Raw genomic sequence first — 26,250 nt, forward strand, 5'->3', positions numbered from 1 at the left:
GCTCCTAAGGTCAAGGACACTTCAAGATCTCATCAGTGTGGCTCCTCCCTCCTCCACCCCATGGCTATGCACTGCAAGCCATCCACCCCTTCTCCTCCAAATGCCAAATACAAGAATCTTAGTGAGAAGAGTTATTTCTGATATAAAAATAAAAAGATCCTAGCACATCTTCAGGAGAGGCAGCATAGTGGAGTGGATAGAGGGGTAGGTCTTAGAATCTGAAAAAACAGGCCATTGAGTCTCTCCTCTGACATAAACTGATTGTGTCTTCATGGTTGAATAAGGTACTTCAGCCAAATCTTGCTGTTGTTGAGTTGTGTCTGACTCTTTGTGATCCCATTGGGGGTTTTCTTGGTGAAGATACTGTAGTAATTTGCTATTTCCTTTTCAAGCTCATTTTACTGATGAGAAAACTGAGGCAAACAGGGTTAAGTGACTTGCCCAGGGTCACACTGCCAGTAAGCGCCTGAGGCTGAATTTGAACTCAGGTCTTCCTAACTCCAGGCGCGGCTCTCAATCCAATCTATGACTATTACAATAAAGACAAGATGCAGAAATGCATCAGTAGAAGGAGTTTCCAAAAAAAAAAAATCTTTTTAGTAAATAATGTTTTCATTTCTTAAATTACTGACTTTTTGGTTGGTGGCAAACTTAAAGGCTGATATGAATAGAGTGTTCCATACAAAGAGGTGTGAGGAACTTTCCTAAACTGAATAATTATCTGTCCAGATAATGGTTGAGGAAGACAATGCCATGATTAATGCACATTCAAGTGAGTTCAAACTCACTGTTTTAGCTACAGGAAGTTATAAACAACTCACCAAACAAACCTGATAGGGTAATATAGGATATCCCAAGTCAGAGGAGCCCCAATCTAGTTTTCTTTCTTTTTTTTTTTTTTTGGTGGAGCAATGAGGGTTAAGTGACTTGCCCAGGGTCACACAGCTAGCAAGTGTTAAGTGTCTGAGGTCGGATTTGAACTCAGGTCCTCCTGACTCCAGGGCTGGTGCTCTATCCACTGCGCCACCTAGCTGCCCCCAATCTAGTTTTAAAAGTCTCAAATAGCTACATCCAAGTACCCACGTGTCATATACAGGACACAGTATTTATACATTCATAAACATACATAGTACACAAATGTGAATTTTTTTTGTTTTAGCATGAGTCCATTCTTTAATCATTTTTAAATGTTCTCCATTTTTCTAACTTTCTACATAAACTGAATGGGATTTTTTTTTACCTTGCCACCCCCTCCCCCCATATAGGAATAATAGTGACCTTGGAAGCTTATATTCAGAGGTTTAAGCCTGTTCACCAGCTCCTGAGGGTCAATTGTTAGATTTTCAGTGTGAACATTTACATTTCAGAAATCAACAAATACTATAAGTCAGGGCTTGATTTAATATTTTGTTGATTATCTAGACTTAAACTCATGATGAATAAGATATCTATAACGCAGATTAAATTTTAAAGTGTGTCTAGTGTACATTTTTTTTCTTTTTTCTTGGAAAACTGGTTGTTAAGCATTTACAAGTGTACCACTGCTTATATTCGTACTGTTTTGTCATTCCTAGGAGGTTCCCCAAAGATTTCCTAAACAAAGGAAGTATTTTCACTGATGTCATAGTTGAGGCAGAATGTAACAGGTGTTGTTAATAGTTCTCTGTAACGTTATATCACAGCTCAGAATTGGAAGGGAAGTCTAATATATAATTTGACTAAAACTGTGTAAGGAATGTAATTGGTGCCATGGAGTTACTCAAAATGAGACTAGGCCTGGACTGCATAATTAACTTCTTAAACATTTCTGAAACAGCCCTAGAGCCCTTATTGGCCATGACTCATCAGAGATACCACACATTCATGACTGAAACTAAATATCTTCGGAGTTGGGATTTTTTTCACATTTTACATGATTGTTATTTGAATGATTATAATAGCCAACAGTCGCATGACTTTCTGAGCTCTGCAAACTACTTTACCTACATTATATCCTTTGAGATATGAACCAACAGAAGTCATCTTGACTTTTAAAAATTATAAAATACTTTTAAAATACAAAAATGTAAAAAAACCAATAAAATACAAAAATGTTTTGACCCATTCAATAATAATTCCAATTTTCAAAATCATGTGTTTTTCAGTGATATAGAAAAACATAGAAGTCAATCTAACTGTACTATGTCCCATTTTTATCAGCATCTGACTCCGTCCAAAAGTAGAGGAGCGGAGTTCTAGTCACTCAACCCCTTCCACTTCAGCTAGTCCATTAACTCGTCTTTGGTTCTGTTGAACTCTCTCTCTACCCTAGATTCAATAGGAAACTATTTAAATGCAGCCACTCAAGGATCTCTTCCACTCTTCCATTTCATCCTGGTTCCTCTACCCATACCCAGTTTCATAGTTCACCCCCCTCCCTGCCTCTGTCCACTTTCTTTTTTTCAAACTCCTGTTAGAGGGAGAAGTTGTAGATAGTCCTGGTCCATCACAGTCTCACATTGTTTAGCTTTTACATGGCATTCCATGCTTCTGATTGATATTTTCATCTTGCTTTCATTGTTCCCTAATAGACCCCAAACAGTACTTAATTTTGTGTGTGTGTTTTATTTTGTATTCTTAGCACCTGGCAAAAAGGGCTTTGCACAGAACAGAAACTGAAGTGGGTTGAATTTTCATCTCTCCTGAAACATCCAACTGCTTTCTCCTGACTCAGTCGATAAACTGTCGTCTAACTTTGTGGGGACATTTTTGACCGTGAGCTCACTTGCATCCAGCTCAACATATAATTGTTTCTGTATCTGTCCTCCCATCCTTCTTTCTAGTTGGAGCCATAACTAGGCAGGATGATTTGGGATTTGCCACAGGATAGAAAACTGTCCCATCCCATCATGGCCAATTTTACCGGTGGCAATAATTTTATTCCTTCAAGGAGAAAAGGGAATGAATCCTGGCTAGTCAGGGAACATAGTGTCAGGATGTTGAGCATGGATGGGAACCTGATTGAGGAGTAGTCATTCTTGTTCTAAATATTAGGGACAGAACTCTAATCGAGACCTGCAGACTCTTTCCGATCTATTGTCCTAGTTAGACCCTCACTCTTGCTGTGGAATCCTTCCCTTCCACCTTCAAACACTGCCAGGTCTCCCCATGTTAACAACAACAACAACAACAATAACAAACATCATGAGAAAATACCATATGATCCTGTATCTATTTCTCCGTCCTTTTTGCTTCCTTTCACTGCCAAATTTGCAGTTGCAGTCTAAACCAATGTTTTCCAGCCCAAACCATGCTATGGACGTACAGAATATCTGAATCATCTCCTACTAACTGCTCAGTCCCTTGCCAGCTTAGCACAGCATCTCCCCTGGGAGGGCAAGGGGCAGGGGCCAGGAAAAGGGGAGGTGGAACAAACTAGAAATGAGAAAAGTGGGATGTAGGGGAAAAGAACAAGAGATAGGAGAATTTGTTTCTTAGCTTGTATTTTTAAAGAAGCAAGTAAACTATGGAAATAAAAAAAATTTGAAGCAGTAAAAATGTTACTATAAACCAGTAGTTTTTTGTTGTCTTTGTTTTGGGGTTTTTTGTTTTCTAGCCTGGTTACTGGGAAATACTCTTCTCTAGACATTACCTTCATTTCCTGTCCATCCATTCTCCTTCAAAAATCTCTCTAATCTAACTTTCATCTTCATAATTTTACTAAAACTGCTCTGAAGGCTACCACAGATGTTTTGCCAAACCCCGTGGCTTTTTCTCATTCCTCATTTACTACCACTGACACTCCTTGAAATTATTGTCTCCCTTTTTCCATGCATCAATTGCTTTCTGCTTCTCCTCATATTTCTCTGATTATTCTTTCTCTATACTTTTGGGTGGCTCCTTTTCATGTTTTCACTCCCTAACTTTAGGTATTTCCCAAACTTCTGTTATTTCTTCTTCAATATTCACTCCCCCCACTCTCTCTCACACTCCAGTTACTCCTCATGGGGTGGATACAACACGGGATGTGGCAGTTACCGGTTATAAGGCTCTGATCCACGGTCATCCACAACTGGTGGAGGCCTACTCCTACCACTATTCACTCCCCCCACCATCTCCAGCTTCCAAATCTAAGTTATCAATTACCTGAGGTCCATATTTCCAAATGACTACAGGGAGTCCGCACTTAGTTGTCTCTTTGTCACTTCAAAATCAATGTGTTTTAAACACATCAGTTTTCTCTCCAAACTAGCTCCCCTTTCCAATAATCCTTTCTCAATGATTTTCCCCCCATCATCATAGTTAGGAAATCTGGATTTATATCTGATTCAGCCCCACTGATACTACCAGTATCCAATTTGTCATAAATTCTTGTTATTTGTCCTCTAAAATGTCTTTCATATTCACCTTGTCCTCTCCAGTCCCACTGTCTCTCCAGAATTCTTTTTCCTTCAATTCATAACATTGATTTATTTTATTCTTCCCACCCCACTAAAGGCCATGCCCTGGAGAAACTGGAGGCCCACTCCCCTCTCTGGTAACTGACTCTCCTAGACTAATAATACAAGAAATCCTCTGATATTTTTTACTTCACTCCTTCCTCTCAGGCTGGGTAAACTCCCTCTCTGCCTCACATGTACCCTTCCTCCCTTTACTCCCACTGCCACCTCTGGGACCAAATCAACTCTGCCAAATAAAAGTTATTATAAATTTTTTTTTCTTTATAATTTGTTTTTGGTTCTGTACTTTTTTTTTGTAGGGCAATGGAGGTTAAGTGACTTGCCCAGGGTCACACAGCTAGTACGTGTCAAGTGTCTGAGGCCAGGTTTGAACTCAGGTCCTCCTGAATCCAGGGTTGGTGCTTTATCCACTGTGCCACCTAGCTGCCCCCCCATACTTTTTATGTTATGTAATTAAAATTATCTCTTTTATTATATCTTTTATGATCACCTCTATCACTCAATGCTTCTTTCCTGCACCAGCTTCCTTAACTAGTCTCCCTTCTTCCAGTCCTACATTTTGTTCTAATCTGAATCTTTCTAAAATATGCCTTCCCATAACAAAAATTCCCTGCTCAAAAATCTAGAAAGATTTACCGACCAAATGAAATCCAAACCGGTCAACTTTGTTTACAGGGCTCTCCATAAGCTCTCCCCCCCCCCCCATCTATCCCATCTAGTTCCCTACTGCTTGCTCCCTAGCATGTAGCCTCTGAGCCAATCAGACCCATCTTCTCACCATTCCCTATGGGCATCATCTTTCTTTCCACAGCCATATCTTTGTTCTGGTCACTCTACTAACCTAGAATAACATTTTGCAGAGTCACTGAACTTCTGAGGTGGAAGAGTCCTCAGAGGGCAACTAGTCGGGCCTAGATCTGATCAGAAAATCTCTCTGCCACATCCCTGACAAGTGAGCCTCTAGAGCAGGAGTTCTTAACTTTAACTGCCTTTTTACAATATTCTGATCACTGTATTTCAATATACTTGGTTTCTTCTGCAGTTCTCTGTACTATATTTTACGCATTTAAAGTCATCAGTCTGAGAAGTGGCCTGTAGACTCCCCCACACAGCGCCAGAGGGTTCCAGGACACAAACAAGGCAGGTAATACGTTCTCTAGAGTTTCACCTGTCCACTTCCTTAGTTCTCATTCACCTTCCAAAGCCTGACTTACAATAAAGAATGCACCAACTACTTCCCATTTTTCAACTCTAATTGGCCTTGCCAGGACCACCCACTGGAGACTTAACAAGCCACACACAGCTGACATTCAAGAGGCCTCCAGCACGGCTAGGTGTTCAGTCAACACAATACAAACAAAAGAAAACAAAACCCTTCTCCCAAGAAAGAGAAAAAAAATTGCAAACTAGATCTTTATCATGATGTTTCCGAAGCAAAGTTTGCTGTGTGGATAACTGGAGGGCAAAGAGAACTGAAATGAGAAACTGGCTGGGGACCATCCCAATAAGCTTCTTCTCCAGTGCGAACAAGCGGGTTTAGAACAAAAGGGATGCGGCCCACCACCAGCAGGTTCACCGGAGGGAGAGCAGGAGCTGGCTGGTGCTCATGCTGCACCAAGGGGGTGGGGGTGGGGGGCCCTCGGGGAGGCTTTGGGAAGGCACTTGCCAGGCAGATCTCTGTAAACTCCCGCAGCTTTAGAAAATAATTTAAAAGGCCAAAGGGAAGATAAAACGAAACCAGCACCCCTGTCTGGAGGCTGATGTCATCCTTCCTGACAAAGAAAAGGCTTTTCCTTTGTGAAGGTACAGGGTGACATCACCCCCCACCACATCCCCTCCCCCCTCCTCAACTTCATTCCTCGCTCCCCCCCTGGTTCCCAGCTGAGGAGCTCACTCCTTTTGCATGTGTGATTCTTTCACTCCCAAAGCTCCTTGACCCTGCTTGAATACTGGATTCTACTCCCTGGTGAAAGAGAGGCCCTCTGGGAGCTGGAAGCCCAAAGAGATGAGTGTCGAATGGGGCTGAGCCCAAGAGCGCCTATTCAGAGTTGGTCCAAAGTTGCCCTCCCTTTGCTGGGGCAGGCCGGCTGGGGCCTCTGATTCAGACACTGGACAATGCTGTCAGAACTGAAAGGAGTGAACTGATTATCCAGCAGAGCAACTGCGGCCCTGTCATTATTTTCAGGGTGGGACCCTCCTTGGGAGACTGCATAATGGCATGGTCATGGGGCTTAGGCTGTTCCCGCAACAGCACCTCTGTTAAAATGGGCCAACAGATAAAGCCCCTTGGGAGATTCGTGTCCTCACAAGCAAACCGAAGCCTTGTGTGGTTGACAAAAGAGAGCACATTTTTAAAAAGGTGTTTTTGTATTAATTGACTCACTCAATGAAGGGGGGATATGGCTTCTTATCCTGCGGACGTACTCAGGAAATGATGTCACTTGTTCTCTAAGGGCCAAATGAAAAATACCATGGCATAGCTGTCACTGGAGAGGGGCAGAAGGAGCTGAAATGAGACTTGGTGCTGATGCAATGGGGACAAACGGGTAGGAGTAAAATGCACCATCCCTGCATCAACAGGGGAGAGGTTACATTTTGACTGTCTTAATGTCTCAACCTAATTCTGATTTAAAGGAAATTCTTTTCTAAGAAGGATAAGTAATGCTTTCTCTATCCAGTCTAAGCCCATTAACGTGCTTCCAAGGGAGCAGAAGGGACCCCGGATTTTAATTCAGAAGACCTGCATTTGGATCTTAGTTCTGCACCCTTGATGATCTTGGGCAAGTCACTTGACTTCCTCAGGCCTCAGTTTCATCATATGTAAAATGACATGATTGGACCAGATGACCCCTTTATGCTCTAAATCCTTTGCTATGAAAATATGATTCCTTGAGGGCCTCAAGGAGCATCAATTGCCTCATGTACATAATTCAGCTACTAACTATTCCAGTTTAAAAGTAATTTTTAAGTATGCTTAACCATCTTGATGCTATCCCAAACATTCTATCCAAAATATAATTATATAATTATAATTCTATACACACACACAAATCACACCATCCCAGTGCTTCAGGAAAGGCAACCTCTTTCAAGCAATCTCCTCTGATTAATGTAGAGGCAGCTATAGAATAGTGGGTAGAAAGCTAGCCTTGAAGTCAGGACAACACGGGTTCAAGTCCTGCCCACTAATTATGTGACCCTGAGCAAGTCCCTTAACCTCATAGAAACCCCAGGGAATTCTCCAAAACTACAAGTCACACAGCAAATGTCACTTGGGGAAGGTAAAGGGAGTTTGCTCACCAGAAGTTCCCTACATCAATGAGATCACAGGTCTGGTCCAACATGTGAGAAAATTTCTGGATTGGATGACCTCTGAGGTGGAGTTCTACAACATCCATTAGTCTATCTTGTAGTCTCTTTTCTGCCACTTAGCAAGAACAAAAAACCAGAGTGATCTCATCCATAAAGCTATTTCCTATTTCCACTCTTCTTTCCTGATGATGCCCCTTTTCCTCCTCCTGTTGACTGACATCTGGGACACAGAGAAAATACAGGTATGTAGCTCAAAACTTTACTTTGCCATGAGGTCATTGTAGAGCTAGCAACTGAGTGTCTGGGATTGAGGTATATTACAAGGACAGTTCACGTTATTCAGTTAACTTCGCACATGGGTTTAAACCACTAACCAAAGCCTACCCTTATTCTCCTTTTGTCTGAAAGCTCTTGCCTTAAACCCTGACTTCTTGTGAGTCTCCACTTCTCTCAGTTGGAACTACTGCCCCATGTTTCCCTTATTTTAGTCTCTGAAGAAGTGGGTCCCATTCTTTAGGAGGCTCCAGGTTATCTCTTATCTGCCTTGAAATTGTTCATTCAAAGGAAGGGAGGGAAGATTGGGGGAGGGTCAGTTAGAAGCAAAACCCTTTTGAGGAGGGATAGGGTAAAAGAAGATAGAAAATAGAGTAAATATCACGGGGAATGGATAGGATGGAGGAAAACACAGTTAGCAATAGTAACTGGGAAAAAATTTGAAGCAGAGGCAAGAGCAATGTATGATGAGGATGAGGATGAGAATGGTACTTACTTTGCTGGGCTATTGTGAAGAAAATTCTTTGTCAGGTATAAGGCACTGTATGAATGTTAGCTTTTATTGTTGTTGCAATAATCAACCTCATGGGTGTTTTGTAAGGAAATTTCCCTTTAAAGTACTATATAAATGTAGTTTACCATATATATTAAAAAAAGATGAGCAAGATGCTATCAGAAAAACCTGGAAAAACTTACATGAGCTGATGCAAAGTGAAATGTACTGTATACAAAACAACAGCAATATTGTAAGATGATCTGCTGCAAATAACTTAGTTATTTTCAGCAATGCAATGATTGAAGAAAACTCTGAAGGACTTATGAAAAATGCAATCCATCTACAGAGAGAGAAATTATAGTACCTGAATACAAATGAAAATATATTTTGTTGTTGTTTTTGTTAGTACCTTTTTCTAAAGATTTTTTTCTGCTATGTTTTGCACAACTGCACATGTACGACTTATATCGAATTGCTTTTCTTAAGGAGGAGATAGGGAGGGAGGATGAGAATTTGGAACACAAAGTGGGGGCTTTTTGCATGTGTGTGTGTGTGTGTGTGTGTGTGTGTGTGTGTGTGGTTTTTTTTGGTGAGGCAATTGGGATTAAGTGACTTGTCCAGGGTCACACAGCTAGTAAGTGTCAAGTATCTGAGGCAGATTTGAACTCAGGTTCTCCTGAATCCAGGGCCAGTGCTCCACTGCACTACCTAGCTGCCCCAACACAAAATTTTAAAAATCGATGTTACAATTTGGTTTTACATGTAAGGTGGGGTGAAAATCCTAAATAAATAAATAAATGAAAAAATTAAATTAAATAAAAAAAAGAAACTGTTCATTCAGTCCACTCTTGAAATGAGAAGGTCCCATAATGCTGATTAGGGGCATGACTGAGAAAGGGGAAATGATGTAGGATATAGGGATCATGAATCAGGGCCTGGAAGAGACCCCAGATATCACTCAGTTGAACCCTCTTATTGTAATGAGTGGTGGTCCAGGATGAGAACTAGGGTCTTCTAACTCTAAATCCCATATCTTTTTTCCACTAGGGAAGCACTGAGACCCTGTCCAGGATGTACCAGTGACAGAACACAATCATTATGACCCAAACTCAATTTAATTCAACTAACATATGAAATACCTACTATGTGCAAGGTGCTGGGGGCAGGGATACAAAAGCAAAAGTCCATTCTCAAGGAATCTGCAGTTTTAATTGGGGGCAAGGGAAGAAGGAAGCATTGACACAGATAAGGTAATTTGAGAAAGGAGAGATTACCAACACTGGGACAGAAGCCGATTGATAAAGATGATACTTGACCTACATTCAACTTCTCCCCACTCCCAACCCCCTAAAACATGATTTCCTTGAGGGCAGAAAATGTTTTTTTGGTTTTTTTGTTTTTGTTTTTTTTTTTTTTTGCTTTTATGTCTCCAGCACCAATCACCAGGTTGACTTGATTGAACTAAGGTAATTCTGGTCTGTAGCTGCTCCTTGCTGAACTCACATTTCAGGTACCTGGGCTTCCTTAAAGTGTCAATATAGCAGCTTGACTGGTATCTCTCCAGTTCTGAACCTGGGAATCCTGTTTTCTCTCTATTTCATCTCTTTAGCCTTGACTGTAGTTCTCTTAAAATGGTCCCTAGATCCTGTAAAATGGTTCCACCATTCTGCTGTTCCCCTCTCTTTTCCCTGCCTATGCTAGGGTTTCTAAGCAGCAGCCTGACTTTTCTTCATTCAGTCTGACTGTCACATCCCCATTTATAATATCTTTATTCAGGGAGTCACAATTTACACACATATATTAAAGAAAACTTCCATTGCCTTCTGTTTAGTTTGAAACACCAAAGGCAACACATTTACATTTTAACATGTGTATTCATAGTCACCATCAATTTTTTGTTTGTTTTTTTTAAGGGGCAATGAGGGTTAAGTGACTTGCCCAGGGTCACACAGCTTGTAAGTGTCAAGTGTCCGAGGCTGGACTTGAATGCAGGTCCTCCTGAATCCAGGGCCTGTGCTTTATCCACTGCACCACCTAGCTGCCCCATCACCATCAAATTTTTAGCAATGTTATTTTGCCATGGTTTACCATAGTATCATAAAACTTCCAGAACTCATGTATATTTTCATATGCATATAAGAAAATGAAATGGAAAAACACTCATCCAAAATTAATATGCAATATTAATGTCATGAGACTTCTACTTGGTCTCTCTCCAATCTTTCCACCTCTACCACATACCTCTTACACAGTGGATAAAATAAACTTCCTTTTTTATTATTATTACTTTTTAATCAATGCAAATTGCATTGTTTTGTTTTGTTTTGTTTCATTTTGGGTGGGGCAATGAGGGTTAAGTGACTTGCCCAGGGTTACACAGCTGGTAAGTGTCAAGTGTCTGAGGCTGGATTTGAACTCAGGTCCTCCTGAATCCAGGGCCAGTGCTTTATCCACTGCGCCACCTAGCTGCCCCCGATATGATTTTTTTAAATGGTGTGTGTTTGGAGAGAGGGTATGGTTGATGGGCCAGCTCCCAGACAAGAGGAGAGGACCAAGGCCCAAAGTAGAGGCGTTAGCGGCTAGGAGGGCCACCTCTTCCTCAGAGACTGGAGCAGAGGACAGGTAGGTATATTTTGTCAGAGCTCTTGCACAAAGTTCTGACCTGTGGCATATGGGAGAAGGGGGAAGTTGGGAGGCTTAAACTATAGCAGAATGGAGCATGACCTTACCATTGAGGAGCCAGTACATCTGGAATCCCTTTTCACTGATGCCAACTCCATCGGTATAGAAGAGCACACGAAGCTTGGATCCTATGGTAGTCCTGGCAGGAGGAATTTCTGCTCCACAGTAACGGCCTATTAGGTGAGCTCCATCATAGAGCTGAAAACAGAGGAGAAACTTCCTATGGTAAGAGCAACTTGACAAGGCTGAGAACACGAGGACTACTGAGTCAGATACCAAATGCAAAAGCTAAGAGCAGAGAGTGGGGAAGGGGCTGTTGAAATAACTGGGGGGAAAATCCCACAATTAGCTATAAATTAATGTTCGAATGCTCTAGAGCCATGACACTCCGCTTTGGGGAAGTTACAACACTCTCTGAATGCTTGTTTGCATATTTGATCTACTACTGCTGAGAAGCACCGTGGTGTGGCCATTCAGTCAGTCAACGGATGTTTACTAAGTGCTTACTAGGTGCCAACTGTTGGCGTACAGAGACAAAAGACATTTCCTGCGCTTGAGGAACTCATTATCTAATAGGGAAGACAATGTGCCAACAACTATGAATAAACAAGCTATATGTAGCACAGATCTGAGATAAATGGAGAGAAGGCACTAGCGTTAAGGGAGATCTGGAAAGGTTTCCTCTAGAAGGTGGGATTTTCTCTGGGACTTGTAGGAAGCCAGGCTAGGAGACAGAGCTAGAGACAGAGATGAGGACAGAGAACATTCTGGACTTGGGAGATGGTCAGTGAAAACGACCAGAGTCTATAGATGGAGTGTCTTCCTTGAGGAATAGGAAGGAGGCCAATGTCACTGGATCAAAGAATGTGGGGGGTCTTGGGGGGAGTGCATAGTGTAAGATGACTGGAAAGGGGCAGGGGAGCAGGTTCTAAGTGCTTGCAACACCAAACCATGGATGTCATATTTGATTCTAGGGGAGCAACTGGAGTTTATTGAGTAGGGGGCTCACATGGTCAGATCTGCACTTGAAGGAAGATCACTTTAATAGCTAAGTGAAGGATGGACTGGAATGGGCAGAGAGACTAACCAATAGGCTATTTCAATTGCTCAGGTATGGGGCAATGAAGTCCTGCAATAAGGTGAAAGCAGTGGGGGGGGGTGAGGGGCATATTTGAGAGATATTGCAAAAATGAAATTGACTTAGCAACAGATTAGACTGGGGGCTGAGAGGGGGAATGAGCATGAGGGACTGAGAAGATGGTGGTGCCTTTGACGGTAATAGGGAAGGTAGGAAGAAGGGAAAATTTGGGGAAAAGATGAGTCCATTTTTAGACATGGTAAGTTTAAGCTGTCTGTGGGATATTCACTTTGAGGTGTCCAATAAATAGGCTGCTAAAGATGTTAGACTGAGGGCAGCTAGGTGGCACAGTGGATAGAGCACCGGCCCTGGAGTCAAGAGGACCTGCGTTCAAATCCGGCCTCAGACACTTAACACTTACTAGCTGTATGACTCTGGGCAAGTCACTTAACCCCAATTGCCTCCCCCCCCCCCCAAAAAAAGATATTAGACTGAAGGTCAGTAGAGACGTTAAAGCTAAATAAATAGATTTGAAAATGATCAGCATAGATGATAATTGTCTTGTGGAAAGAGTAGAGCACTTGGAGTCATCTGGTCATGGAACTAAAGGTAAAAGTGACCTCAGAGGCCATCTAGTTCAATCCTCCTCATTTTATAGGTGAGGAGGAAACTGATGCCCAAAGAGTCCAAGTGACTTGCCCAAGGTCACAAAGGTATTTAAGAAGCACAGGTAGGATTTTAACCCAGATCCTCTGATTCCAGATCCTCTGCTTTTTTCTACACGATCATGCAGACCTGGGTTCAAATCCTGGCTCTACTTCTTACTATGTGACCTTAGGCAAGTCACTTAGACACTCTAGGCTTCGGATACTTATCTTCTAAATAAGGGGGTCAAACTAGATGAATTCTAAGGTCTGTTACATCTCCAAATGAACTTATGAGCCTATAGTCAGTCAGCTCTTAAAAGTTCTGAATGAAATATATTTTTTTAAAAATTAAAATAAAATAATTGATAGCATTCAATATACCTTTTGGATCTCTTAAGATACCCTTTGGCATTCTAAAACCACAAGAGATTATTTCTTCTTTTAGTTCCTGAAGGGAGAACTAGGATAGGCAGAAGCTTCTGAGATGTAGATTTTGGCTCAATATACAGGAAAACTTTGTAAAAAATAGAGCTGTGTAAAAAAATGAATCAAGCTTACTTGGAGAGAGGTGAATTCCCTGTCACCCGAGAGCTTCAGGTGAATGCTAGGTGAATCACTTGTGGAGTTATTATAGAATGGATTTGTATATTGGAAGAGATGTTGAACTAGATGACCTTTGTGCAGAGGTATTTGGGGGCAGCTCTAATGCTTCCGACTGTTAAATTTTCAGTGTGAGTTTAATTAAACTTTAAATTAAACTGGGAGTACATTGTTTCCCCCAGAGAGCTGATTGTTAAACATTTACCAGTACCCCATTGCCTTTAAGACTCCTTTCAATGCTGAAATTGTAGGAGTCAATGATTAAGTGAGCAAGTCCTATAAAATACAAATCCAGGCTTATAATATGATTATTGCCTTTAGGAACATAAAAGATCATGGCATAAACTGGGGACAAGATGGGCCTTTATGGGGTTGTTTAGTCACTAATTTTATCTTACTTTTATAAGTAAGAAAATAGAAACAGAGAGGTTAGGGGACAACCAGCTAAATGAATGACAAAGCCAGGATTTGAACCCTGCTCCTCCAAGTCCAGCACTCTTTCCACTTTCCCATCCTGATACAATGAGAGTTCATTCCCTAAATAGGCTAATAATGTAGATATTGGGGGTTGGCTACATTTCCCTTTGGGCTTGTGGCTGATTTCACTTTTACTAGAACATATCCTTAAGTAGAAAGGGCGGGGGGGAGACAGTTTAACAACTGGCTGGGTCAAAAACAAAAACAAAAAAACAAACCAATTCTAACTCAAGAATTTCACAAATTCTTGTTGGTTGTGTTGGTTCACTAAACCAGAATCCTTGGCTGGCTACATTTCCCCAGCATTTCCCCAGATCCCTATCTCTAGACAAATCCTCATCTCTACCACATGCTCTCATGCTGCCGAGCACACAATGAACCAAAAGACTGGCATCCTCGTGATCTGGGAGATTCTGTCTTCACCCCTTTTCAGAAGTTCCCATTTTTAAACATTTAAAATCCAGCTGCGTTTGGACCAAGCTACCAGGAGCCATAAAATGAAAAGTGTCTGGTGATGTGCTTTTTGTACATGCTCAGTTATGAACACACACGCATGCACAATATACATGAAATCTTGCTGTAAGAGCAACAATAGTGGGAGCAAAAATAGAGGGATTTCAGTGGGGTGGGGGCGGGCTAGAATTTTGCTCTTCTCAATATTGCAGCAAGGACGCCAACCACAAGCAAGGGGTGGTTAAAAACAAGAGAGCCCAATGACTGTACAAGAAATGGTGTCTGCTTTAATGAGACCTCATCTGTGATCATATTGGGATTTTACCTAGCTGGAGCTGTCACCATCGACCTGAAGCTCACCGTGTCCCTGGCAGGCAGGTTTCTGACAACCTTATCAAGACTGTGGAGCAAGAGGAGGAGGGAAGTGCCTTGCCCAAGGACACCCAAAGGCCAGAGACAGAAAGAGTAATAAATCCCCAGACTCCTGAGGCTCATCCTGGGCCGTCATCAACCACTTGTGAGAAAAATGTGAAGCTTGTGAGGCTTTGGGGAAGTCAGTGAAGATTTAAGGATGGTGGGCAGCCCGAGAGCAGTTTTTAATCACTCTCCCTTCCAAACATTCAAAACATATGAATAAAGATGAGATTCATTTATCACAGTTCTCTCTCCTGCTTATTTCCCCCCACTGTTTCACTCAATGTGTATATTCACCATCAAGTTTCTAAGTTTCTAGAGAGAAACTTTACAGGAAAATAAAAAAGGCCTCATGGGAGAGAGCTAAAGGTAGAAGAATAGAAAAGAAAAGAGATGGGGTAAGAGGCCTTTGGGTCTCTTGGATGTGAAAAAAAGCAAAGTCAGCCTGTGTGAAGAGTCCTGGTTTCCTGCCACTTAGGAAGATTTAGAGGTGCATGAGAAAGTTCTACAGACTCGTAGTCTGAAGGCTCAGTCCAAATCCTGGTCCCACTCAACTTAATTAATTCTCTATAGGAGAGTTGCTGGACTTGGAGTGAGGGAAACCTGGGTTTTAATCCTGCCCCCAACGCTTAAGAGTAATGGAACCATGGGTATATATCCCTTAACTCCTTCTGGGGCTCAGTTTCTTCATCTGCAAAATGAAGAAGAAAATCATTGTATCAACTTCCTAGAAGGGTGTGTCATGAAGTTCCAATGAGATGATGCCTGTAAAATACTTTGCAGACTTTAATCTCTCTCTCTCTCTCTTTCTCTCTCACACAGGCATGCAAGCACACACACAGGCACACACACACTGCCTCCCATGCCTGCCTGAGACAGTTTTCTTTCTCACTTTTCTCTCTTAGTAGCCTCAGGTATCATCTCCTTTAGTAGGCCTTTTTTATTCCCCCAGGCATTCCACCCCACCCCAAATCACTTCCTATTTATTTTGCAGGTAGCATATCTTGACTTATCTATGAGCATGGAACCCTAAAGTAGATAGCAGATCATCTCATTTCAGCTTTTTTATTCCCAGTCTTGAGATATACCGGGAGGCAGCTAGGGGCTACAGTGAATAGAGTACTGGAGCTAGATTCAGGAAGATTCAAATTCAAATCCTACTTCATACCTCATCTGTAAAATGAGAATACTAATAGCACCTCCCTCCCAGGAATATTGTGAAGATCAAATGAAATATTATTTGTACTCTGCGATGTTAAAGCATTACATAAATTCTATTTATTATTATTATTTTGAGATGCTTAACAAATGCTTGTTGGTTGCATTATTTGACCTCGGATAAGTCACTGGTCCTCCGTTTCATTATATATAAAATGAAGGAGTCTCTGAGTCTAAAAGTCCTAAAGTGCAAGGAAGGGGTGTGGGATGGATTCGGTCAGAGTACATGAGGCTTGGGTGTCCTACAGGGCCCCCACTAAACCTCAGGGCATTTGCTCCAGGTTAGAGAGTCTCACTGAGCTTTTAATTAAGTATGGTGTTTATGTATCCAAGGACCTTATCATGTAAACTTAAAATACTGCAAACTCAAAAATAGCAAATACAAAAATAAATGTAATATTTCCCAGGCTAGTTGAAGAAGCAGAAAATCTCATACTGCCCAAAAAAGGCTGCTTCCCAACTAAAGTGCAAAAGGTTGAACTATTTCATCTGAATCCAAGATGGAAGAGTTGAGAGACTTTTGCTGCTGTGGCCAATGAAGCGATGTACCCTCCCATACCCCTCTTCAGCAACGTTAGATAATAATTTGGGGAGGAATCAGAAATCTGCTACATTCTCACTTTCAAAGCCAAGAACATATTATATGCTCCTTTTGATTGATGTTAAATTGGTCAAATGAAGTAGGTGCTAGTGCTTCTCAAAGGCCTCCGAGGGTACGGAGTTTTCCCTTTTTTCCCTTCCTGGTTACTTTACATTGGATGGTCGCCACTCTATCAATTCCAGTCTTTGCTAGCATGCCAAGAGTGTGGGACAAGAGGACTAGCAAGTAATAGGGGGGAAAGAAATCTATGTCCCATGCCTCTTTTTTTTGGTTTTGTTTTCTTTTTTTGCAGGGCAATGAGGGTTAAGTGACAAAGCTAGTAAGTGTCAAGTGTCTGAGGCTGGATTTGAACTCAGGTCCTCCTGAATCCAGGGCCAGTGCTCTATCCACTGTGCCACCTAGCTGCCCCATATCCCATGCCTCTTTGGGCAAATGTTTAAAAATAGATAACTAACAAGGTCATCGATTGATCGGCACAGTATAATTTCCAGTGAATAACACAGAAGCCACACCACTTCTGGAACACACACACACACACACCCCTCCCTTATTTTGAGCCTGCCTGATTTTCAGTGAGCAAAAGAAATTATCTTTTTGCACCCATGCGAGGGGTGAATGTTACCTCCTCCAGCTGTTCCCGCTCAAATTTACCACACAGAAATGAAACAAGTCATTTTTCAAAACATACAAATACTGGTTGCCATAGCAAACACTGGGGCAGCCCTGCTGATTCTTTTTTGAGAACCCAGAGCTAACCACAGGATATTCTAATCATCTGCCAACTGTGACTCATCCCAGGCTGGGGGCAGGCAGGCTGGCCGGCTAGCTCAGTCCAACTAAAACCCCCAGGCTGTTTTCTCCCTATTTTGAGAGGGTCTAAAATGTCAGACAGATTATTGATAACCTCACCATCTTCAGCTTCATCATGGCATTGATATGACATTGTGTGCAAACACTTTCTATATGTTAGCTCATCTGACCCACACAGCCCTGTGGAAACCAAAGCATAGGGCTCATGAGTGACTTGTCCAGGGACACAGAGCTGGGGAGTGTTTCATACTCAGGTCTTCCTGAGTCCACTTCCTACATTCTATCCACTGTCCAAGTTCATTCTGCTTGGGAATTCAGGTTAGCCTTAAGCAACATGAGAGAACCTGTTAGGCATAAGTGTGAAGGGCAAGAGACTGGATTTCTTACTTTGAACCCCCATGACTGATTTTTATAACAGTCCCTTTGATGGAACCTGAAAATGTTGGGAGGAGGAGGTGCGTGTGTGGATGCGTGGCTGCATGTGTCCAAAATGACAGTGAATTTTCAGCTTATACATTTTGATGCTTTTTCAAAGGGGGGTTTCTGGAGAGAATGGGAATAATCATGCTCTTACACAATACTTCTTATTAAAGCCTGGTGTGTGTGTGTGTGTGTGTGTGTGTGTGTGTGTGTGTGTGTGTGTGTTTCAATTAGCTCAACTATTCTTAGGATACTTAAAGAGGAAGGAAATCTTTTGGCCTTGGTCAAATTGACTAATTCTAATATACTTCCTCTGCCTGGATCAGAGAAGCTTGCCGTTGGTGTCTTCCAAGCTCAGGCTAGGATTGGAAACGATTTTTGTGCTACATATAAAGTTCTGTCTTCCATACATAAATTGACCAAAGTGAAGGATGCATGCATGTGGTTTGTGCAGATAGGCTGAAAGTATTGATATGTGTGCAATAAACCAAAGAGATACCAATGTTATCTGAGACAGAGACAGCTGAGTAGGATGAGAGAACAAAGCTTTTATAGCTTTAGAGAGGTATTTCAAAGGAATCATTTGAATCCACAATTTGTATGGATGAGAGAGCTGGATTCAGCTGACATGAATCTAATATAGTTCCCAGTAAAGATTGGAAAACAGTATTATGAATAAATTGCAGTAGTTACAAAAACAGACTTTTTAAACTCATACTTATGGCTGTGGGTTCTTGTTTGCAAAGTTGCCTTGCCGTGAGTTAAAAGCACTTTGTTGAAAAATACATATAAACATGTATTCCTAAAATAAAGTATAAGTAGTCTCATTTTTTTATTTGGATCCCCAGTGCATGGCTCATAGGTAGTTAATAAATTCTTGTTAGTCCCATTATTTGACCTAGTTCCATTCATTTGTGCCACCCCTGTCAAAATGAAGAGAACATCTTATTCACTGCATCAATAAAAAGAGAAACTGAGCCACAGGTTCACTGATTTTGCTGGGTTCACATTAGTGATTCAGTGGTTGATATTAAAAGCAAATTCAGGCTATACTGCCTTTCAGTAAATGCTGTTCTTGTCATTTCCATTTTTTTGTTTTTATAAAAACTACATAATCTTCCAATCATGTTTTACTTCATATTAAAAATGAAATGAGGATTCTCCTTTTTCCACGGTGTCATGACAAACAGGAAAAAACTAGCTGTGTCAGAGTCCTGTAAAATCTCATTTCTGTTGCCTGTTTCCATTTGAACAGATACTAGGAAATATTACATAGTTTCCCCTTCAAGGCTTCACCTTGGGATGCCTAAAACTATGAAGAGGGCAAGGCTTTAGATTGGACTGAACCCACACACAGGAAATGTATTGAAGTAGCTAGCCTTAAGAGAGCATACTTCATCGGGCTGAATAAGGTCACCTATTATATGCAGGTAAGACTTCTAAAATGAGATCTTTGAAATGATGCTACTCCAGCACTTCATTCATTAAACACTGAAAAATATTTATACAAAATGCCAGATCAAAAACACTTATATACTTAGGAAAATCCTGTTTGTTGGTTGGTTGTTTTTTTTTTCTTTTTTTCTAAAACTCAATATGATTTTGACACACAGAAATGCAAAGGCTCCATAGCAAATTAAAAAGAAGGGGCAGCTAGGTGGCAGGTAGGTGGTGCAGTGGATAGAGGACCGGCCCTGGATTCAGGAGGACCTGAGTTCAAATCGGGCCTCAGGCATTTGACACTTACTGGCTGTGTGACCCTAAGCAAGTCACTTAACCCCAATTGCCTCACCAAAAAAAAAAAAAAAAGAAGAAGAATACAAGGAAAGTGAGATATTAAAATGGCAAATAAGCAGAAAGAGATGAACATAAAAATATGGAAGAGTGCATTTCAAAATTCCAAAATGTTTTACCTTAAATGAAGTATTGACTTTACATTAAGAATATTCAAGTTTTGGGGGCAGCTAGGTGGTACAGTGGATAAAGCACCAGCTCTGGATTCAGGAGGACGTGAGTTCAAATCCAACTTCAGACACTTGACACTTCCTAGCTGTGTGACCCTGGGCAAGTCACTTAATCCTCATTGCCCAGCAAAAAAAAAAAAATCAAGTTTGAAAAAATCCAATTGCTACAGTTTCTAGAATGTAGCTTCAAGCTTAAGCCTTGACCAACAACCAACACATGGCAATGTTTTGAGTTTCCCAAATTCTGCCATCCTTGACTACATTTTGATCATTCATCAATCTATCTGTATATGTATATATATATATATATACATACATATATGTGTATATGTGCATGTATGTACACAAATATATATAATATATAATATTTATATTTATGTGTGTATAGAGGGAACATTCAAGCCATATACACATTACTAAAAACAACATTTTTTTAAAAGACAGAAAAAAAGCAAATAAAATGCTACCATGAAATTGAAGAGAATGTCCTCTGATCCAGCACTTGGGAGAGCTCTCCAAGTCTGCAGAGATGGGCACTCTGGTCCATTAATACAGATAATGAATTCCCTGAAGTGGTCCTATTATTTGAATTCGCACTGTATATTTCCACTGGTCTGGACCCTATAGCTATATTTTACATAATTATAACTTCAAAGAATGGGAATTTGAATGCCTGTGACTAATTCAGGGGATTCGTTATTCACACTAATCCGGACCAAGCTTGCAATTCTCATGTCTGATTCCATTTGGGGTTTTCTTGGCAAAGATACTAGAGTTGTTTGCCATTTCTTCTCCAGCTCATTTTACAGATGAGGAACTGAGGCAAACAGGGTCACATAGCTAATAAGTGTCTGAGGCTGGATTTTAACTCAGAAAGATAGCTCTATCCACTGTGCCACCTAGCTATTTTTAATTAGCCACTTTCTTTTCTTGTTCATATTGATGTATTGAATATTTATATTTGTCAAAGGGGAAAAAATGTCTGATCAGGGTCCAGAGATTCACTTTAAAAAAAGAAATGCCTTCCATCTTTCTGACTTTCCCCATATGTGACAGGGGGAAAACAGATTTTCATGAATGTAGCCTCTCCATTTCCATATCTCAGTGGTATCGTCCCATTCTTCTAAGCTATCCTTACCCAAATTGCTCACTTAACATTGAAAACAGGTGTCGATTTCCCTTCTTTCCCTCCCTCCATACATCCTTCCTCCCAGAGCCAAGTGCTCTGAAGGTTAATGGTGCTGACATCTGGCACTTGGATTGACTTGAAAACTCTCCTCCCTGTAAAGGGTGAATTCATGGCTTCCAGAGCTTTCTGCAGCTGAGGGAGGGACTAACTTAAATGGGAAGGGGAAGCATCTTAGAGCACCGGATGAAGCCATCAGAAGACTTCTACTGGAACCAAGTCTTCTGACCTCTTCGGGGCTCTGCTTGCTCATGTCAGAGGAAGGGACTGAATCCGGTTCCTCTGGGGTCCCCATCAGCTCTCTCAGTTTCTCAGCTTTGTGTGCGCTGGTAGTGAAGATGCTGCTATAGCTGAGGACATGAGCAGGTTTTAAACTGTTATGATATGAAGGACTCAGCTCAAACATCACCTTTTTCTGGAGGCCTTTGCTGGTTCCTTTCCCTGCTCCCCAAAGGCTGGAGTGCCCCCCGCTATGTCTCTCATATATATCTATAGGCTGACATGTTCTCTCCCCATTAGAAGGTGGGGCCCTTGAGAGCTACTTTTGGACTTTCTCTGTATCTCTAGCACTCTAAACAGTACCTGACAAACAGCAGTCATTTAGGGGGCAGCTGGGTGGCACAGTGGATAGAGCACCAGTCCTGGATTCAGGAGGACCTGAGTTCAAATCCAGCCTCAGACACTTGACACTTACTAGCTGTGTGACCCTGGGAAAGTCACTTAACCCTCATTGCCCCGCAAAAAAAAGATAGAAAGAAAATGCTTGCTGATTCATTTGATTGGTCATAGACCAATTTTTATGTTTTATGTATTTATATAAATTTTATATAAACCAAATTTGGAATGAAAGTACAGCCTATATTTATATCAATACATGAGTTTAAAACTGAAATGTAACCAGAAATCAGACCTCTCCAACCAGCAAATGGAAAATCATTTTAATTTTGGTTCTTTCCTGTGGCACAGTGATTCCAACGGAAACAACCTCCATTGGCAGATAATGGATAACTAAATAAATCTCACATGCCCCTAGGGAGAAATCAAGGCATAGTAGAGAATCTCCTTTTCTCTTTATGGAATAAAATGCCTGCTCAAAGCAGAGAATACATCTAAGGAGCATGGGTTCTGAGAAATTTAATCAATGAGTCCATGGTGGAGCTAAGAAGTCAATTTCAATAATAAAAAAAGAAAATGTCTTTCCCATGGGAATGGAGACAATCATCAATGAGAGCAAATTACAAGCAAAGCATTCCCAGTAAAAGGCTAAAGTGAAAACAATTTCCTGGAGCAATACACAAAAATTGTTCTTGACATTGATTAGAGTAGGAGGCAGGCAGGGGTGGGGAGAAGACAACAAAAAAGGGTTGTCTGGTAGGGCAGGACAACTTAAACCAAGGAGTATACTCTGGTTGAAATCACTTACCTCCAAAGCTAGCAGGTAAGACAACAAAGAATCCCCCAAATAAACAGACAGGAAAGAACACCATCATTTAAAACATACTGCTGTGACAAATTGGTTATTTTTGGAGAAGAGAGTCATTTGCATGGTCCATGGCCAATCCCCTAAAGTATACTGGAGTGATTCCTCTCCTCTGTGAAACATTTTTTATATTCATGAAATTGAATAAAGGTACAAGGAGGAGAATGGGAGGACTTTACACGTCTAAGCTAATTACATTCCATTTTATTAATGCCTCCTCCTCCCCGCTTTCTCCTCTTCCTCCTCCTCCTTTTTCTTCTTTTCTAGGCCCCTCAGAGTCCCTGCAACTTAGCTGCTTGGTTCCCAAAATGGGGTGGGAGTGAAGACAAAACATGGAGAGGGTAGAGAGAAACACAGATTTACTATAAGTTAAAACCAGCTTAAACAGGGACCCATTAAAATGATGGGGCCTTAGAGGCCATGTAACTCACTATTAGAATGGGAGTTCCCCGAGAGCAGGGCCTCTCTTTATTTTCTCCGTGTATATCCAGGGTTTTAGCGCAGTACTTTGCCCATTTTAAGTGCTTAAAAAAAGTTTTGTTCATTCATTCATCCATTCATTCATCTTGTCCAAACTCCTGATTTTGTAAATGAGGAAACTGAGATCCATAAACGGGAAATGATTCGCCTGAGGTCACAGATCTAGTTAGCAGCAGAACTGGGAGAAGGAACTAGGTGTTCTGACTTCCAGTGTGCTTGATACCCTAGAGGATGCCTCTCAATGTGCATGCAGGCGCGTGTGCACACGTGTGTATACACACACACACACACACACACACACACACACTGCCCAAGTCTATTCAGCACAGATGTCGGGGCTGCCAGGCTGTGACAACCATTTGGGATTCCATTTGGAATGTTTCTACCAAAATCCCCTTCCACTCGTTTAAGTTTTAAGACCTTTATGTCTGTTTCAAGAGGTCAGCCGCAGAGGAACAACTTTATGAGTTTGTCTTTGCTTCCACCGACCTCACCATCCATTAGCCCCACTGAACAAGAGACCTTGTGCAGAGACACCAGCTCTCCCAGAGGCAGGGGAAAAGTCACATTACTGTGCGCTGGCAGGGTGGGGCCAAAAAGCAGAAAACATGCAATACCGAACTAAAAATAAACAATTAGTCACTGACTCTGGGCCTCTCATGTCAGCAAGAAAACCAGCTCGAGGTGGTATTTGCAGTTACTCAGTGCCCCTCCGAAGCTGAGGTTGGCTCCAAACACAGACCACAGGGCCGGTACCCATTTGGATGTCTTGCTGCAGTTACAGGCTTTCATTCCTATTCATACATTTTCATTTCTGCTCTCTCCAGATAATTCATATTTAGAAGCACAAAGACAGGTTCATGGTCACTTGAAAAGCAAAGCTTCAGCCTTTGGAATCTGTAGAGAGCGTGCTATGTGCACACCCAGAGGAAATTATCGGTTGATTCCTGACATGCAGATGTTACTTGGCAATTTTTCTCTATAAGCCTAAGAATTTTATCATATTTCAGGAGGGGAGATGATCAGTTGACCTCCTCTAATATTTATGCTGTCTTTTATTATAACCTTTTTTTTAGCATTGCAGAAATATCTGGGGAATATTAGTCCATTAAAAGGTTATTATTCAAAATATAGTTAATTTGTACCAGCATGAATTAAAAATATGTTTTGGTCCTCTCTCCAACTTCTTTTTTCTTTCTTTGGTTTTCCCTTAGCTTTTGTTATTAATGGAGAATTAATCTCAAGGTAATTCCTATCTATCTTGCTCATTCTTATCAAAGTAATTCTCCATTAATAAATTATTTTTAAGGTACTGGGTAATAAGGACATCCTAAAAATAAATGTTCAGGCAGTCACACCTGAAACACTAAGTGACTGAATCACTTCCTAGGGCTAAGTGAGGTGCTCAGAAAGGTCACCTTTCCATGGAAAATACGCATTAATGAATATTCCCTTCCACAATGTCCCTTCCCTACATCTAGTATGCTACGAGTCAAATACTAACTTGTACTTTTATTGATCCAACTTCTTAAGAAACTAATTTACTGGTAAAGATTAATGGAACCACAGTTGAAAATAGGGCTCACAGAATGATATGTCCATGCATATTGTACATCTGAATCAGCATTGTCTTGGAATTATCCTCATGATAGATAGTAACATAAAGGAGAAACATGAAAGCAGTTTTGTAAATGCATGTGCAGAATACGGAGTATTGTCACATGTTCCCTGTTGGTAGAGGAGCACAAACAAGAAGCTGAATGTCCAAGGACGGTGCTCCTCTGACTGGGCCATACTGTCCCATAAAATTACCAACCCTATTATCACACACTGACCTTGATGGCTTTACAAAGGGCATAACAAAGAGCCTCATTTTCAATCAGTATTATGGGCCCTGCTGGACAGCTAGGTGGTGCACTGGATAGAGCGCTGGACCTGGAGTCAGGGAGACTCATCTTCCTGAGTTCAAATCTGGTCTTATATACTAGCCCTGTGTGACCCTGGGCAAGTCACTCAACCCTGTTTGCCTCAGTTTGCTCATCTGTAAAATGAACTGGAGAAAGAAATGGCAAATCACTTCAGTATCTTTGCCAAGGAAACCCCAAAGTGAGTCACAAAGAGTGAGACGTGACTGAAAAGTGACTGAACAACAGAAAATTAGTCCAGCTATTCCTAGTGAATAAGGAAACCAGAGGGATTAAGGTTTAGGGACCCATGCTGTCTGCGACTTATCAACTTACATTCCCTTGAGAATGAAGAAAAGTAAATAAGAGGAAAGTAAAAGATAGAAACTCTTGGCCTTTTCCTACATGGTCTCAAGGGGAGGGGAAGGCCAGCTTGTTGACTAAAAAACAGTGAGTTTAGAAGCTGAAGGATTCCTCCCTGCATGAGGGAAAGGATATGATTCCATTTCTCTGGAATGTTGCTGCAGTTGAAGATCTTCCCCACTTCCTTGAAAGGAGATGCAATGAAGGGGTGAAAGTTTCAACCCCTCAAATCCTCAGGACAGAATTCTTCCATACTGGGAACCACAATGTCCCTTTGGTCAGTGGCAGGGACTCAGCATGTGACTGCTATCACATTGACTAGGGAAATGAGGGGCAGCATAGGAAGCAATCAGGAAGGGTTGGGAAGGGAAAGGGCGGCATTGGTAATTAGAGGTGGAGAAAATTCAAGCTTTTGAGACTAAAGGCCTTTTTGTTGGGCAAGAGTCTTCAAAATCATTTGCACAGTTGATTACAATTGGTTCTAATTTTATCCTCCCCTCTGGGAGAAAACTAGAAAATTGTGTGATGCTGGCCCAGGGGATGAAGGAGAAGGTATGGGTCACACACAGCTTCCATAAAAGATTACTATGTTGGACATGAGGCCAATTAAGTTTTCACTGGTGCCCAGTGCTGCTCCCTGCCTAATGACTTAGCTGGCATCCTCTATGTTGATATGTCTGCCAATTCAATTGTAGCCTTCTATTATGAACTTTTTTACTAAATTAATATCTCCTTTTGTATTATTTAGCTTTATATGTTCCCCATGTCTAGTATAATGCCTTACCTGTAGGAAGTGCTTAAGAATTTTTTCTTAATTTAATGAATGAATGAAGTGAGCGTTGGCTTAAACATCTCCAGTAATGAAAAACTGAGTACTTTATGAGACAACTTGTCCCAATTTCAGCTGGCTCTAATTGTTCTTTGAGAAACAAATAAGCCTCCTGGTAACTTCC

General features: G+C 41.2%; 1 protein-coding gene across 1 annotated transcript in view; it reads right to left on the reverse strand.

Moving 5' to 3' along the window:
• CUBN (cubilin) overlaps window positions 1–26,250 on the reverse strand; it is a 294,282-nt gene that overhangs the window by 177,413 nt on the left and 90,619 nt on the right. Inside the window, 1 exon segment of the mRNA XM_043967014.1 lies at window positions 11,250–11,400. Coding sequence (XP_043822949.1) covers window positions 11,250–11,400 — 151 coding nt within the window.

This window comes from Dromiciops gliroides, chromosome 5 (genome assembly GCF_019393635.1).
Source record: "Dromiciops gliroides isolate mDroGli1 chromosome 5, mDroGli1.pri, whole genome shotgun sequence".
Taxonomy (NCBI): domain Eukaryota; kingdom Metazoa; phylum Chordata; class Mammalia; order Microbiotheria; family Microbiotheriidae; genus Dromiciops; species Dromiciops gliroides.